This window comes from Danio rerio, chromosome 7, assembly GCF_049306965.1.
Source record: "Danio rerio strain Tuebingen ecotype United States chromosome 7, GRCz12tu, whole genome shotgun sequence".
Taxonomy (NCBI): domain Eukaryota; kingdom Metazoa; phylum Chordata; class Actinopteri; order Cypriniformes; family Danionidae; genus Danio; species Danio rerio.
The window spans coordinates 18,791,832-18,808,386 of record NC_133182.1 but is presented as its reverse complement, the minus strand read 5'-3'; the positions used below and the strand labels follow the sequence as shown (position 1 = coordinate 18,808,386).

The window sequence follows — 16,555 nt, the reverse complement described above, 5'->3', positions numbered from 1 at the left end:
ACATAAAGTTGCATTGGGTAATTTCCTAAGTCATTCATTCATTCATTCATTCATTCATTCATTTTCTTATTCATTTACTTTTCGGCTTAGTCCCTTTATTAATCTGGGATCGCCACAGCGGAATGAACCGCCAATTTATCCAGCCTATGTTTTATGCAGCAGAAGCCCTTCCAGCCGCAACCCAGTACTGGGAAGCATCCATACACACTCATCCCCCACACGCACTACGGACTATTTAGCTTACCCAATTCATCTATACCACATATTTTTGGACTGTGAGGGAAACCGAAGCACCCAGAGGAAACCCTCGCCAACATGGGGAGAACATGCAAACTCCTCATAGAAATGCCTACTGACCTCACCAAGGCTTAAACCAGCGACCTTCTTGCTGTGAGGCGATCATGCTATACCAACCCTAGCTTATTTAATATTATTTAAAAATTACTAGAAAACATTGCTTTATATTAACTAATACAGCATACATTACATTTTATTGTGACCTTATTGAAGTAAAAACAAAACAATCATATTTAAAACAGAATTACACTAGTTTTTGCCTAGATTTGCATAGTTTTCTGCATAGTTCTCTATTCATCGAGTGACACTATTTACATTTTTAAAAATCATATTCATTTACAACATTTCATTGAAACATTTCATTTCAGTTTGCTTTTTGAAGCGCAGCATTAAAGAAAAAAAATTTAAAAAGTTACTTTAAAAGAGATCGTCATTTCGAATTTGAAGACATTTGCCCCAACACTCCATAATTCTCACTCTCTTCTTAGATGGGATGGGATGGCGAGCCAAATCAAAGATTACAATGGGCCAATTTTGGCCTGCGAACCCTACTTCATCTCTAATTTAGACCTTGATCACACTGAACGTGCAATCTGAAACAATGACACAAATCATAAAAATAAAGCTGCTTCATTTTGGTCTTTTGTCAAGACAAGATTTAAAACAGTAGGGATTAAGCCAAAGGAATGTTTGTATAACTCTTGTTTTTTTTTACCCATGATCTTACTTTGTCACATTTCACTCCTGAAGAATCTGGCATCATTTCAAACATAGGCGTCCCTACTGTAATAAAATTAAAACACAAATTGCCGTAAAACTCGTCAATGCAGGAAAGGAAATAAACGAAATTTATTGATTTAATTTGATGCACATCATAATACCAGCCATGCATGTAAAGCACAAGTAATGTCCTTCGATTCGGTCACATCCACCGTCAATCTCCATTTGCCTATACCATTGCTCCGTTTGTTAGATGTTTCCCTCTTTTTTGCAGTCTGAAGTGCGTCAAACACACAAAACGCCCAATTTGCACCACAGGATCTTTATATCTCATCTTTGTTAGGACTTCACATGTAAATCACTCATGCTTCATCTGCGTCTGTTTTCTGCACAAGCTGAAAACTCCCCCCAACCCTCCATTCCATGTATTGTAATGTAACTCAGGGCTCACACTAAGTACAGCCTTGAACTTTGCCGAAGCGCGATTGTGTCCAGCCCCCCCTCCATTCTCCTAAGACAGCCTGCAATCATATTGCTGATTGCCTTCCGAACGTGATCACGCTTGCATCATCGATGATGCAGCTGTTTAGTTTAACAAAAAGAGAATCGCTCTTGCTCCATACACTGGCGATTGCTTTAGTTATATTGTTTTAAGTCATTTGGGATGCAGTGAAACTAAGCTAAATATTTTGCAGAACAGATCCATAACTTTTGACGCTTATAAATTATCATAAAAGTTCTTGTGCTGCAGGAATTAGGAGGTTTGCTGAAGATGCAGCTGTTGTGCAGTGAGGGGTTTGCGTCTTTAATAAACGATGACAGTTTGCGCTCATTGAACAGTAGGAATGATTTAAAGTGATGCTTTGCACTCATACTACAAGCGTACTGTAAGTGCGCCATGTAATATATCACGTGCGCTGCATATGCAATGTCTATACGTCATGTAAAGCAATTAATTGCATACTTAAAGATAATTTGATTATATGGTTTAAAATTGGATGCTTTATGAGACTATTTAAATTGTTTGCGCTTATTTTGAGTTTAAATAAAAAATTTTGTAGGATTGCAAAAACTTGCATCTTTTTGTTGATTTTGCATTAGATTCAGTGGTGGAATTGCGAGAAACTGGGGGGTCTCTACAGTGGCCGGGAAATGCAAAACAACGTTACAAAGTGTGAAACACTTTTACGAAGAACAAGAAAAGTACATTTTGAAAAACATTTTTGCCTATCATAAGACACAGTTATATAAGAAAATGATTTTACTAAGGGCGAAACAAATTAACAGTTTAGAAAAAAAACTGAACAAGACAAACTGCTTTTACCAGTCCTGAAACAAATTTACAATGACAGATTCTTAACGGAAAGGGAATGTACCACACATCAAAAGTGTTGTTGTCGTTGGTGGTGAACGCTGTAAATTCGTGTTGTGAAGTACATGGCGTAAATTAAGTTTATGGTGACCGAACATGGACTGCGGTCAAGGATTTTTTTGCCGGTTTTGTGGAAAACTCATAAGCAGCTTGACGCGGTTTTGCTTTACATGTGGTCGGTGTTTGGAGTTTCTAAAAGACGCAGACATACTGCATCAATGCATTCAATATTTTAACGAGGGCCACTCGTACACTGTAATAGTGGACATGATGTCAAGTTTACACTGTGTAAACATCTGCTTGAGGACTCTTAAAAGTAAACTGAACAAAGTCAGCATTATAGCGTTTTCACAACAACAAAACATACCCATACCAAATAAATATTCTAATTACTTGGTGTCAGTTTCATTGTAAACATTGTAAACAATTTAATATTTGTGTAACAGCAAAGTGTTTATACCTAAAATTAATGTGAAGAAATAATTATAATTAACATGTCATCAACTGGATTCAAACCCAAGTCAAAAAGTTCAGCGCGAGTATCAATCGACCTATCTAACTAAGCTATTCAGGACTACACGTTAAGGTCGATTTTGATATTGTTATCAGTCAACATATGTCGTGCTTTGGTTGTGGACTTGTGTTCACTTGTTTTCATGTACTCGCGTTTACATGTTTCTACAAGCTCTCACACTGATATTTTCTCAGAAGGATGACAAACCGATGTTTTATTGCAGTTGGTCAAACCATGGTTTTCATAGTTGTAAACCCTGTGTACAAAGTCACACACGAGCTGATATTTTCGGTGTGTGGTACATTCCCTTTCCGTAAAGAATCTGTCATTGTAAATTAGTTTCAGGTATGGGTAAAAGTGTTTTGTGTCTTGTCAATTTTTTTTCTTCTAAAATATACGTTTGTTTCGTCCTTGGTAAAATCATTTTTCCTATGTAATTGTGTCTTATGACAAAGTTTCACACTTTGTAATGTTGTTTTGCACTTCCCAGCCACCCTAGGTCTGATATCAGGGATATTTTTAAAATATTAAAACATTTGATAGTGATGCAGAAACCCACATTTTGTATTAATATAATTTGTATGTATTTATAATTTTTCTATGTTGAAACCTTGAATTTTATTTCATGTTTGATTTTCTCTGTTGTTGTAGTGCTTTGGATTTTGGAAAAGCGCATTATAAATAAATTGTATTGTTGTCAATGTCAGTGTTGTTTTGCAGAGGAATCTATAGCAAACAAGTAGTTACTTATAAGCATCAATGTATAGATTCTGCAGTATCAATGTGCTCCTCCATAACTATCATTGCTGTCTTTGAAACCATTAAAAAATTCTTTAATGAACTCGCATAAAACTGAGCTCTTAGTTTTAGTGTGTTTGCAAAAGTTTCCATTTGAAAAAAAAGGTTTAGTTAATTCCAGTTTAAAGCTGTAGCAGTTAAAACATCATAAAAGAGAGTTTAAAGGCAGGTTGAAACACCTCGTCTGTCTAGACTGTTTAACAACTTAACTGCATCATTGACTTATTGACAGGGGCTAGTTAGCTTGACCTGAAGATAGGATAAGCTTCTCATTAAAGTCAATGAAAGGCTTGTTGCTCCGTCCTCAGTTTGCCTCCCAGATAGATCTGAGTTGACCCTTCCCCCAGCGGAACTATTTTCTGGATCTTTCTGATGAATTGTTTATGGAAATGTTTCACATCTGGGTTTGGTTGTTTGCTCAAACTCGCACCTCATTTGTCGATTGTAATGGTAGGAATGTCCAGAATTTGAATATCTATAGCAGTCCGTTTATAGATTGTTCTTCATTTTACTAACAAAAAGTACAGCAATGAGTTTTTGGCCATGTAAATAACATGGTACGTTAATACGGAATTACCTCACTACTGTTCAAATGTTTATAGTTAGGACTTTTCAATATTTTTTGGAAGAAGTATTTTCTATTTCAACAAGACCCACTTTATTTAGCTTCATGTATATAATTTTATTTTAATATATATTATGTTTTCAGTATATTAATCAAAAATATATACAGTTAAAGTCAGAATTATTAACCCCCTGATTATTAGCCCCCGTTTATTTTATCCCTAATTTCTGTTTAACGAAGAACAGATTATTTTCAACACATTTCTAAACATAATAGTTTTTATAACTCAACTCTAATAACTGATTTATTTTATCTTTGCCAGGATGACAGTAAATAATATTTGATTAGATATTTTTCAAGACACTTCTATACAGCTTAAAGTGACATTTAAAGGCTTAACTATGTTAATTAGGTTAACTAGGCAGGTCAGTGTAATTAGGCAAGTTATTGTATAATGATGGTTTGTTCTGTAGACTATCAAAAAATATATATAGCTTAAAGGGGCTAATTATATTGATCTTAAAATGGTTTAAAAAAATAAAAATTATTTTATTTCAACCAAAATAAATAAAACTTTCTTCTGAAGAAAAAATATTATCTGTAAATTATACTGTGAAAATTTCCTTGCTCTGTTAACCATCGTTTGGGAAATATTTAATAAAAGATAAAAAAAAAAAAAAATCAATGGGTGGGCTACTAATTCTGACTTAAGCTGTATATAAAAATGTAATTTACCTTCAGTATTTTTAAGCAAAAGTGTTTTTAGGATTTTTCGGAAATGCACAATTATAATAGTGCTTTTAAGCACTATTAGCCATCACTGTATGGAAATACAAAATGGTATTACCATTTTGCTGCACGAATAATCAAAAAAAGATTGTGATCTCGATTCGACTCCCCACGCCATCTTAATCCAGCCTCTCTACGATTCAGCCAATTATATTGTCAAGTTCGGGAGAAGCATAAAGGCGGTCGCATAAGTCTTCACATTGTTATAAATACACTGCTTGGCAACATGGACACCTCCAAATTATTTTAAAAGTAGGGATGTCCCGATCAGGTTTTTTTTTTGCCCTCAAGTCCGAGTTATTTGATTCTTAGTATCTACCGAAACCCAATCCGATACTTCTATAATACATAAAAAAAATAAAGAAGATTGAAAAAACAGATCCAGGATGTTCCTTAATTTTTTTTTTTAATTCACCTTTTTTTAATATTCAACAACTCTCTTAACAAACAGAGCACATCTGTGACCTCAAGTCAAGTAATAAATAACATAAATTCTTCACTTTTGGATTTTAGTGCAACAGTAAATATAAAAAAATCTAACACAAAAACAAATAGCACCACAACTGAAAACACCCGGCAGGCAATCTCAAGTTTACATATCTCACGGTTTGCTATGGCAATGTTGTCGTCATCAACTTTATCATACCTCCAGACCGTAGACATACTCGCACTTTCCGCTTCAAGCTGCTTACGTGTTCTCCTTAGCCGGCATTTAACCAATGTAGTCTCTGCAACAAAGTGATGTCATATCGCATGTGTTGCTGTTTCTGTGTAAAAATCAAGAAAGAGGTCAAACTCTGTACCACCGCATACCTACAGATGTGTTAAATTATGAGAAATGTATATATACAGGATATTCACATGTATTTGAGTCTTGATCGTGAGGTAATTTCCGATCGAGTATGAAATCGCGTGATTGGGCCTGATGGGATCTCGACATACTGTACCTAGTAAAAAGTGTCACATACTCCATCTATAAGGTATAAATTACCCAAACATGTCATTTCTGTCTTAATGTAATGATGTATTCGCGGCTGCGAAATCGCATGTGAGCTGATGCACTGTTTGTTTACTTCCGAGGGTATGCACGTGCCAGCCAATGAGGTCTACTTTAAAACAAAACCTGCAAAGGCTATTAATTACAGGTAACAAGGTTGTAAATAATGTTCATTTTGTTGCATAGAGTGATTGTTCGGGAGCCGCGCGGGACGTATGATTTGCTTTTGTTTTCTTAAAGTGACGGCAGCCATGACATGAACCGCACTCGCAGGGAAAGTGAAACCGAAAGTGCGCACATCATTTATATGATCACATCACATTTTAGAGTTATGATTACGACAAGCATTACATATGTTTTGTTCTTTAATAATGAACGCAAAGTATTGTGCATGAAAATAAATGTTTATGGGGTCAGTATAACTATTGTAGCCTGTATAATGTTGCGTATAATGCTAGTTGTAAAAAAAAATTAAGTGAAAAAAAATTGCCTAATAATGTTGTCAATGACAAATAATAAGCATTAGGGGTGTCACAATTTCGATTTTTAATCGAAATCGATCGAAATTTATGCTCAATTTCGATTATCGAATCAAAAAATAGAATCGTCAATGCTGCCACGCCCCCATGTCACGTCAGCTTGGCTTGCCAAGCGGGAAAAAACAGGCTTGTTGAAGTGCTTGTTAAAAGCAGGAGACCCGTCGACAGAACTTAATCCCTATCCTCTTTCAATGAAGTCGCCGGTGTGTAAGCATTTTGGATTTCCAGTGAGTTATGTTGACACGGTTCGTGTTGTCGACAAAAAAGCACAGTTTTGCAAGCTCTGCTATGTACAAGTTACTTACGGTTCGTCCGATAGACAACACCGGCATCGTCATCCTTCGCCCACCCCCGTTGCAAATTCGCTTGCGAAAAGTACACACTCAGGCCCTGTTTACACTGTCTTTGTTTTTAAATGGCATTTTAGAACGACAACGATTTGACATCCACAGTGGCGTGTAGCATTTCTGAGAAGCCTTCCTTCCTCTCTACCTCTGAAAATGCACATCACGTGACCACACAGACACAGCCATGCGCTCGAGACAGCAGGTCCAGGCAGTCAGAGGACTGCTTCAATCTTCCACTCACTTGTACTTAGTCATTTTAGCGAACACCTCAGATACTGTTGGCTGGTTGGTTGTGCGTCTTTTTTACCGACGCCATTATAACGACACAGATCACTGCCTATTCACGAGTCCCGCAGAAAAAGTGATTGACAGGTGGTAATTATGTGTGTATCATGCCTTTATACATTTACTGTATGATTTGTTTATGGTTAAAACAAAGACCATACAGGTCAGGTAGTTTAAACGGTAGGCTACAAATAATTAATTGGTCATTAATTAATTATTCATAATCGAATCGAATCGTGCCTTTAGAATCGAAAATGTAATCGAATCGAGGAATTGGAGGATCGTGACACCCTTAATAAGCATATGTCTCAAATATAATTGCTTGTTTTGGTTGTTTCTTTGGATAGAATGCTGAATTAGTTCAGTCTAACATCATCTTATTCATGTTATAGGACGGCTCCAAAAGCAGCAGTGCTCTTACAACTACCAACAACATCAGCAGCAGCTCCCTCAAGCTCCACAAACCACCCAAGGACCACAAAGACCACAAGGACAAGCCTTCTAAAGACTCAAAAGAGTCCAAAAGTGCCTTCAGAGATTTCAGCAAGGACTCTGGAAAACTCTCTAAAGATTCCAAAAAACCCAAAGAGAATCAACCAATTCAGGAAGATCGGCCTATTCCTCAAATGGGTTTCAAGGAGCCCAAGAGCACGTCGAAGGAGCAGCGCTCATCCGAGCTCAGCTTCTCAAGCCTGGGTCAAAGTAAACGGCGGCCTGTGCTGGACAATGAAGGCCATGTTACCAAAAAACGGAAAAGCAGTTTTTCGGAGAGCTCGCAAAAGCAGCAAGCGTGTCCTGCCCTGCTGCAGCAGCAGCACCATCATTCGGATAAAAAGGTTTTGAAAGACAAGCCGCAGATCCGGCATAATCGATTACAAAACAGTGAACTTTCAGAGAAGAAAAAGCTGCAAGCATTACCGCCCTTCCAGGATGTGTTGGACCCCAATGACTCTGATATGGATGACAACACCTTCACAAGATCAGATGTAAGTCGCTTTTAGATTATTACGACTAAATCTAAGTCTTTGATTTTTGCGTAGTTGGTTAGTTGTAGCACAAGATGGTGATATTTGTAAGCATTTGATGAGCTTTATCCTACATTTTTATGGAAATACAGTTTGTAACGGCAAAATTGCCACCAATTCCTGTCTCTTCATACTTTCATGCCTTTATCCATGCTGTGGAACTATTATCTCTCTGTTGTTTGCTTCTTCCTTCTTTTTCTGTCTCTTCCTGTCCATTTTTTCCCTCCCTCTTTCACTCCATCCATCCATTAGGGATGTAACGGTATCAGAATTTCACGGTACGGTAATACCTCGGTATGAATGTCACGGTACGGTATTTATTGAATCATTTACAGGAAAAAACAAAACTTATGAAAATACTCCAAAAAGTGCCAAAAGTGTCAATGACTTACAAATTAGTCATCTATCTGTAAGCTTTGAAACAGGAACTTCAATTTTAATAACAAAAAATTATTAAACCATGTAAAAAAATTAAGTTTCAATTTAGTAGTGTTGAAAACTCATCTCATTCAACATTTAATCACTCACTCACTTAGATAGAGATGGGTTTAAAGGAAAATTATCATATAAATATAATCTGGTAAAAGCTGGTATCTCTGGGCATTTACAATGTCCCCTGCAACAGAAAAAAAACCCTCTCATTTGGGACTGAGGTTTCTGGGACAAGAGAGATATGACTTGGCCCAGGTTGTTAGCAATGGGGAACGTTGTGCATTGTCTTTCCCCCACTTGAGAGGACAAACCATGAGTGAGATAGAGATCTCATGTCTGCATCAATCTGAACAGTGTGCTGTGTTTCTGCAGTCCCCATGACTGATTAGTCGTATTCCCCAACTTGCAGGCACATGCACACACAGTGCTCAACCTGTGCAGTGCACATGCCCTTTTTAGTCTTGGATAGAAAGTTCCCTTCCAAAATGATCAAAAGTGCCCCCGCGACGCGACATACCCTCCGTCCCCGCTTTACAGTACGCGCGCGACAACACAGCTGATAAGAACTTGCGCGACAACACCACTATTCAGTACGCGCGCGACAACACAGCTGATAAGAACTCGCGCGAAAACACCACTATTCAGTACGCGCGCGGCGACAACACCCGCTTTAGGGTTTTCCAGCTCTTTTTGATCCCCAATTCTAGCAGCACACTCCATTTCCGCATTACTGGATCTGTAGCGACAACAGACCGCAAGGGATTATGGCTAAGCCTGGGCTGATGGGAAATGTAGTTTCCGGTACCTCCCGTTCGCTTCATTCGCCTGAGCAAATTTTCTCAGAAGACCTATAGTTTTACCGAGTCATGCGACCACGGTAATATCGAAAAAAATTAATATTGCGGTATGACGGTATTTACAATACCGTTAAATCCCTACCATCCATCCATCCATCTATCCATCCATCCATTGAACCGAGGATTCATTTTTTTATTAAATCCAGCCCTCAATTCTTCCATTTGTCTGTCTGTTTAATCTTTTAAACCTTCCTTTTGTCTATCCATCATCAATTCTTCTTCAGATCATCCATCTATCCATCATCTCATCCATCACTATTTCTCAGTCTTTCCCATTGTCCATTCATTCTTCTATCCATTCCCATTTTTCAGTCCATTCCATTATCCATCCATCTTTCCATTCATCCCCATTTCTCAGTCCATACTATTGTCCATCCATCCATCCATCCATCATCCCTATATCTCAGTCCAACCTATTGTCTATTCTATCACAATTTCTCAGTCTTTCCCATTGTCCATCCATCTCCATTTTTCAGTCCATTCCATTATTCATCCATCCATCCTTCCATTATCCCTATTTCTCAGTCCATCCCATTTTCCATTCATTCATCCATCCATCCATCACCATTTTTCAGTTTGTCCAATTGTCCATCCATCCCCATTTCTCAGTCCATCCCATTGTCCATTCATTCTTTCATCCATCCCCATTTCTCAGTCCATCCCATTGTCCAGTTATTTCATCCATCATCATTTCTCACTCCATCCCTACATCCACCCATCCAACAATACCTCTATTCATTCATTCCTTCTGCCATTATCCCTATGTCCACCCATTTGCCCATCCATCTCACAATCCTTCCCTCCATTTGCCCCTTCATCTATCCAATCATCCAACATTTGTTTATGCCTCAATCCCTCTATCCATCCTGTGATCCCTCCATCTATTCTTCTAACAGTTCACTCATCCATTCATCTGTTTGTTCTTTCCTACGTATATTCACCCATTAATCAATGTTTACCAACATCCATTTATTCAGATATCGTTCCCTTCTGATCCATCCATCTCTCTTTTTCTCAATCCATCACTCATTCATTCATCCTTCCCTCAGCCTATTTACCTTTTCCTCCCATCCTTCATTCCTTAGTCCATTCACCAATTCCTTCAATTGCCTATTCATCTTTCCATTCCTCTATCCATCCAACCCTCTCTTCCACCTTCTGTCTATTTGTTTATCCATCCATGAATTTTCATGCTATGCATTTCTAGTTCAATTTTAATATCCATTTTATTGTGCACGACCATTAATCCATCATGTAACCAATCTTATGGTAAAGTGCAATAGATTTCAGATTCTAGTTTTTGGTTCGAGCCTTTGTGTTTGATGCAGTTGACTATTAGTGAAGATCTTTTGTGGGATGCAGGCTTCTCTGTAAACATCAAACAGGGAGGTTGAGACGGGCTGTTAGAAAGCTGTGATAATGGAGGTCTGGTTCGCGAGGGGATCTAATAATCTTGGTGGGTGTCCAGGAGCCGAAGCCCCCTATTCATCTAGGTTGGATGTGGGAAATCAGCGCCAAACCTATCAGCTTTTCAATACAGGAAATCTGGTATTTGTTCTGAGGCTTCTTCGCTTTTTTTATCGTAAAAAAAAAGGGCTGATGTAGTACCATTTTAATTTTGTTGTATTGCGGATTGTATGTTTCAGAGTGAATCACTGCCAGACATGCGTAGTTAAATTTCGCTGCTAAACTGGTAATTGCCTAGTCTGTGAATTAAGTCTCCATTTCCATTTGTCATTCATTTCCTGGAAAGACAAAACATCAGTTTTTGTGTAGATTTATGCTAGAATGTTTAAGCTTTGGCAGTGTCACCAGTGGCAAGGTTCATTTACCTTCAGCTAGAGAGCAGCTCATAAACTGGGGGCTGTTTTATTGGCTAGAAGGCTGAGATGAGATTTATGCCTTTATGACACGGTGGAGAATGGGGAAAGGACACCATGAATAGCTAAGAGTTTTCCTTCAAAAAAAGAGAGAAGGAAAGAACCTTCAGTGTTTATGACAACTGACGAATACCAGGTGCTGTGTTTTTTGGGTCAGCAGGTCTTTTAGACCCTGGTGGCCCTGATCTGATCAACATTACTAACATTCACACAGGACATTTCTGCCTTTTAGAATGGTAGTAAAGGAAGTCGTAATTGCCCCTTTTTTCTAGACTTTTATCTAGGCCTGGGGCTTATTACTGAAAGGTCCTAACTTTAAAATCTTTTCCTATCTGTTTGTTAGCTCTGGTAATTTTAGGACCACATTTAGGACAAAAGCCATTACAGAACAACATTTCCAAAGTGCGTCATCTTATCTTAATTACAGAAGAACAGAGGAAGGTGGTATTACAGAAACAAAAAATCTTGAAAAGTCTTAACTTCAAGGCAAACTTACAAATTTCCAAATGGCAAAATAATTTGAAATCTAGTGCAACTCTTATAATGGCACTGTTTGCCAATGGCATTACTTTTATTGATGATAGAAATGAAGAACAAATATGTTTAATGGTGGAAAGACATTTGGAGGATCCTGAAGATGTTACTTTCCATAACAAAACACTTTTAAGGAATTTTGAATTTTTAAGGAACTGCCTCGCCACTTTATATTACAGTAAGCACCATCAACAAAGCATCATGGAGCATTACTGATTAAATTGCAAGTGACCTTTTTGGCCAAAGGTGAAAGCTTTTATTGAATAAAATGTCACATCTTGGTTTGTCTAAATGCTTGCCGGTTTTGTTTATCCATTTTGTTTAGGCTAGGTCTTTAGCTCCTCGCAGATTGTTGGTTGCTCAGAAACAGTCTTGAGAATAGTTTTAAATGTGATCATGCTGTATAATGGTGTAAGATTGTGGCTTTTATATATGCCAAAAAGTGCATAAATCTGTCACCAAACAAACACGTCAACAGGCAGTTAAAACATGTCTTATAAAGCGAATCAATGCATTTTTGGAACAAAAATAGTTCACATTTTTAAATGATAAACTGTTCAGTTTGATGAATAATTTACCTCATCACATTAGTAGCATAATTTCTGTATTCTGTATACTGGATCATAGGCACGACAAGGCAAGGCAAGTTTATTTATATAGCACATTTCATACACAGTGGCAATTCAGAGTGCTTTACATAAACAAGAATAAAAGAAACAAGTAAAATAAAAATAAAAACAAATAATAAAAATGAGTAAAAAAAAACGGGTAAAATGTGAAAATAAAAGAATGAAGAAGAGAAAAACATAATAGTGCAATCTGTCGGAAAAACGGCTGTTTAGAATATAAATAAAAAATAACAATTCAGTAGTAGCTATGATAAACTATAGTAAAACAAAAGGTTTATACTTCTATAGGATTTTAGCTGAAACGTTTTATGAATCGCTAAATGCAATGTAACATCTATCAGCACTTCGAGAGTCAAAAAAATACAGGCTACACAAAATTAATATTCTTGGCTCTTGATGATACATTGAACTCAAAATGAATCTAAACATGACATTAATATCTTTTAATATCCACAGTCCTTGCATCTTAATGTTTGCATGAATTCCAATGCTGCCTCACATTTGTTATTCTCAAAGTGAATAATTAATCAGTGCTTCCTGAAGTTAATCCACTGAAAAAGAAAGTTTGTTTAGGTAATTTACAATCAACGTCTGACCATTTGCTTTCATATTACGAGTGTCTGTTTGTTGACGCATGTATGTCAATGTTATATCAATATAACTGTATATCAATAACCTTAACCACGGCCCTCTTATCCTAACCCATTGCTATGAGACTATGATGTGCAATAGAAAGCTCCGCCCCTACTTAATATTTAATTTCAGTTGTGAAGTACATCAGCACACTGAAATAAAAGTCCCAGCAACTTCCGGTTCATGCAGTTTTTATATCACTATTGATTGAACTTAAAACAATTTAACAAAGTTGCCCCCCAATCAACTCAAGAATTGTGTAGTTTCAGCTTATTTAAAAAATGTATTTCAATTCATCTTCATTTCTATAGCGCTTTTACAATGTCGATGTTCTAGTCAATTGAAACGGTGTCAGTCCAGTTTTCAGAGTTCAGTTCAGTGTGGTTTAATATTCACTGCTGAAAGTCAACAAATCCATAGATGCGCAGCTCCACAAGTCCCAACCAAGCAAGCCAGTGGCGACAGCAGTGATGAACAAATTTCAACAATTCATGAAAGTGAAGGAAAAAACCTTGAGAGAAACCAGCCTCAGTTGGGCACGACCATTTCTCCTCTGGCCAAACTTCTTGTGCAGAGCTGCAGTCTAGGCACCGAAGGCAGGAGAACACTGGATGTCCATCTTAGAGAAGCTGCAGGTGTAAGTCACTAGCGGGTGTTCAGGCTGGCCCACGGGATCAATAGTGGAGACTTGTCTGTCAATGTGGTCTTTCAGGAATCTGTCTCTCTACTCCTCCATGACCGCCACAGCATCTTCTGAGGATACGCCTGGTCTAGGATTATGGAAACCTCGGGATAATGAAAAACAGACTAACATAAGTGTAGATGCCATTTAAGTTATGTGTTTTGGGAAGTGTTCCCAGCTCCCACCTCCCTAATTAATGCAGCCTAACAATTCTTTAATAGATTTGGATTTCAAAAGCATTTGTGTTGTATGTGTACGCTAATGCAAAGAGATGTGTCTTTCATTTTAAACTGACAGAGTGTGTCTGCCTGTGCTAGAAAGGCTGTTCCAGAGTTTAGGTTTCAGATATGAGAGGATCCACCACTGATTTTGATATTCTGGGAATAATCAATTGAGATTTAATTGAGCGTAGTAGACGTGAGGGGCTTTAATACACCAGGAGCTTCTTCAAATACTGGGGAGATAAGCCATTCAGGTCAAAAAAATTATACCATTTTATCTGATATTTATTAGGATGGCAATGCAATGCTGACAGAACTGGAGTAATATGATCACATTTTGTTGTTATAGAAAGCACTCCAGCAGCTTTATTAAATGTTAAATTTAAGCTTAAAGTTCATTTGGCAGCTAAAGGGGAAAAATGTGACAAACTAAGAAAGAAAATAAAACATATTAAAGAATTACCTAAAAGCTCATTGAAAATATTAATAAATATTCGAATAATTTAGAAAAAATGCTAAATACTACTACTACTACTACTACTGCTACTAAAACACCGGTTAAAGGAGGTTAAGTGCAGCAGACATTGGCCAAATGCAGCTGATAAGAGTGAAAGACTAGTCGGGGGTGAATGTAACCCAATCCTAAAATCTGTTTATATGACGTCCTTCTTAAGCGTAGAGCTTCATGGGCTTGAAGGGAACGGGGGACAATAGTCCTAAAGCAGAGCAGTTGCCAGTTTCAGAGGCGCTGCTAGATTTATGGCGATGGTCGTAAAGCCACAGACCAGCTGTGTGCTGCTGCTAGTGACCACCTGCTTTGTGTTTTTGCTTTCGCCGAAGCCCATATGAAGAAGGTCTTCAGCTTTTGCATCTTTATTGCAGAATGATTTACATAAATACAGAGTTTTGAAGAATTATGACAGTCATTATGAGCATGCCGACATGTAGTTTGAAGCCCATAATTGTTTAAAAGGAGTTTGAGGGATTATTTTGACGATCATAATTTGTTTAAATATCCTTCGAAAACTGTATATCATAGGCTAATGTGTGTAAGTGTTCATGTAAAAGTAAATGATGATATTAGGGTTTCTATTTTCATACATTTTACTTACACATCTTTTATTTAAAACTAATTGTAGTATACACTGCAAAAAAATTGATTGAACATAAAACAATTAAATTGTTCAAAAAAAGACACAAGGATTAAGTTGTTTCAACTCATTATAAATAATCAATTTGAACATCAGCTGAAGTCATTTCTTAAGTGTAACCAAATGGTGCTAAATAAATAACAACATTAATTTCAATTAAATATATATTTTTAGGATTTGTCATTGTAGGATTATAAACCTCTTTACTGTCAGTTTAGATCGGTTAACGCTGTAAACCTATAGTTAAAAATGAGTTGGACTTGATGAACTTGATTCTTTTTAAACGTCTGTCAAATGCAATAAATTGTGCTGGTCAGTTTCTTTTGAACATAGCAGTTTTGTTCTTGAAAAGCTTATTTTTGTACTGTAGTCTTCAATGTAAAAATGCTGGGTTCCACACGATTCTTTCATTTTGTCCCAACACAAATCAATTGAGTTAACTTCATCGAAGTTAGACATTTGAGTGAATGGAATTTAAAACCATTAAGTTGTCCCAAAATAAATGTAATTCCTTCATGTTGTCCCTACACAAATCGATTAAGTTAATTTTATGGTATTTACAAATTTATTTTAAATTAAAAAAGTTTAATTAAAATGAAATCTAAATAAATTTATTAAAATTAGTAAATAAATGTATTATCGTAGGATTATAAACTTCTTTACTGTCAGTTTAGATCGGTTTAACACTGATATTTAAGTCCATAGTTAAAAATGATTTGCACTGTTGAATAGTCATTTAATTATTTATTATTTAAGCATAAAATGAAAGCAATTTCAAGTAATGATTTTGAAAAGCAGTTTTTTTTTCTGAAAAGCTTAGTTTTTACTGCAGTCTTCACTGTAAAAAAGTGCAGGTTTCCATACAGTTCTTTCATGTCGTCCCAACACATTAATTCACTTAATTTATGTTAACATTAATTTAAGTTAACTTAATGCTTTCTTTTACAAATTTAAGTGGATTGAACATAAAATATTAAGTTGTCCCAAAAAACCCTGAGGAATTTTGTTATTTCAACTTATTTTAGATAAGTAGTTAAACAAGCAGCAAAAGTTATTTTTGAGTGTCAAACGATCATCCTCATATCTTTTTATATACTGCTCAAGAAAAATTTATCATTTTGTGGAAACTGTATATTTTCAGAATTGATTACTCAATTAAAATTATCAAAAGAAGAGTCTTTATTTGAAGCAGATTTGGTTTGTGACATTATATGTCTATTTATTGTCACTTTTAATCAGTTTAATTCATCCTTTTTGATTAAAAGCTATTAAGTTAATGAATTTCTGT

At 36.5% G+C, this 16,555-nt stretch overlaps 1 protein-coding gene across 2 annotated transcripts in view; it reads left to right on the top strand.

Annotated features, from left to right (window-relative positions):
• mllt3 (MLLT3 super elongation complex subunit) overlaps positions 1–16,555 on the top strand; it is a 104,813-nt gene that overhangs the window by 64,509 nt on the left and 23,749 nt on the right. For both annotated transcript variants that reach the window (NM_001017819.1, XM_009303057.5), the window contains 1 exon segment: positions 7,616–8,209. In NM_001017819.1, coding sequence (NP_001017819.1) covers positions 7,616–8,209 — 594 coding nt within the window.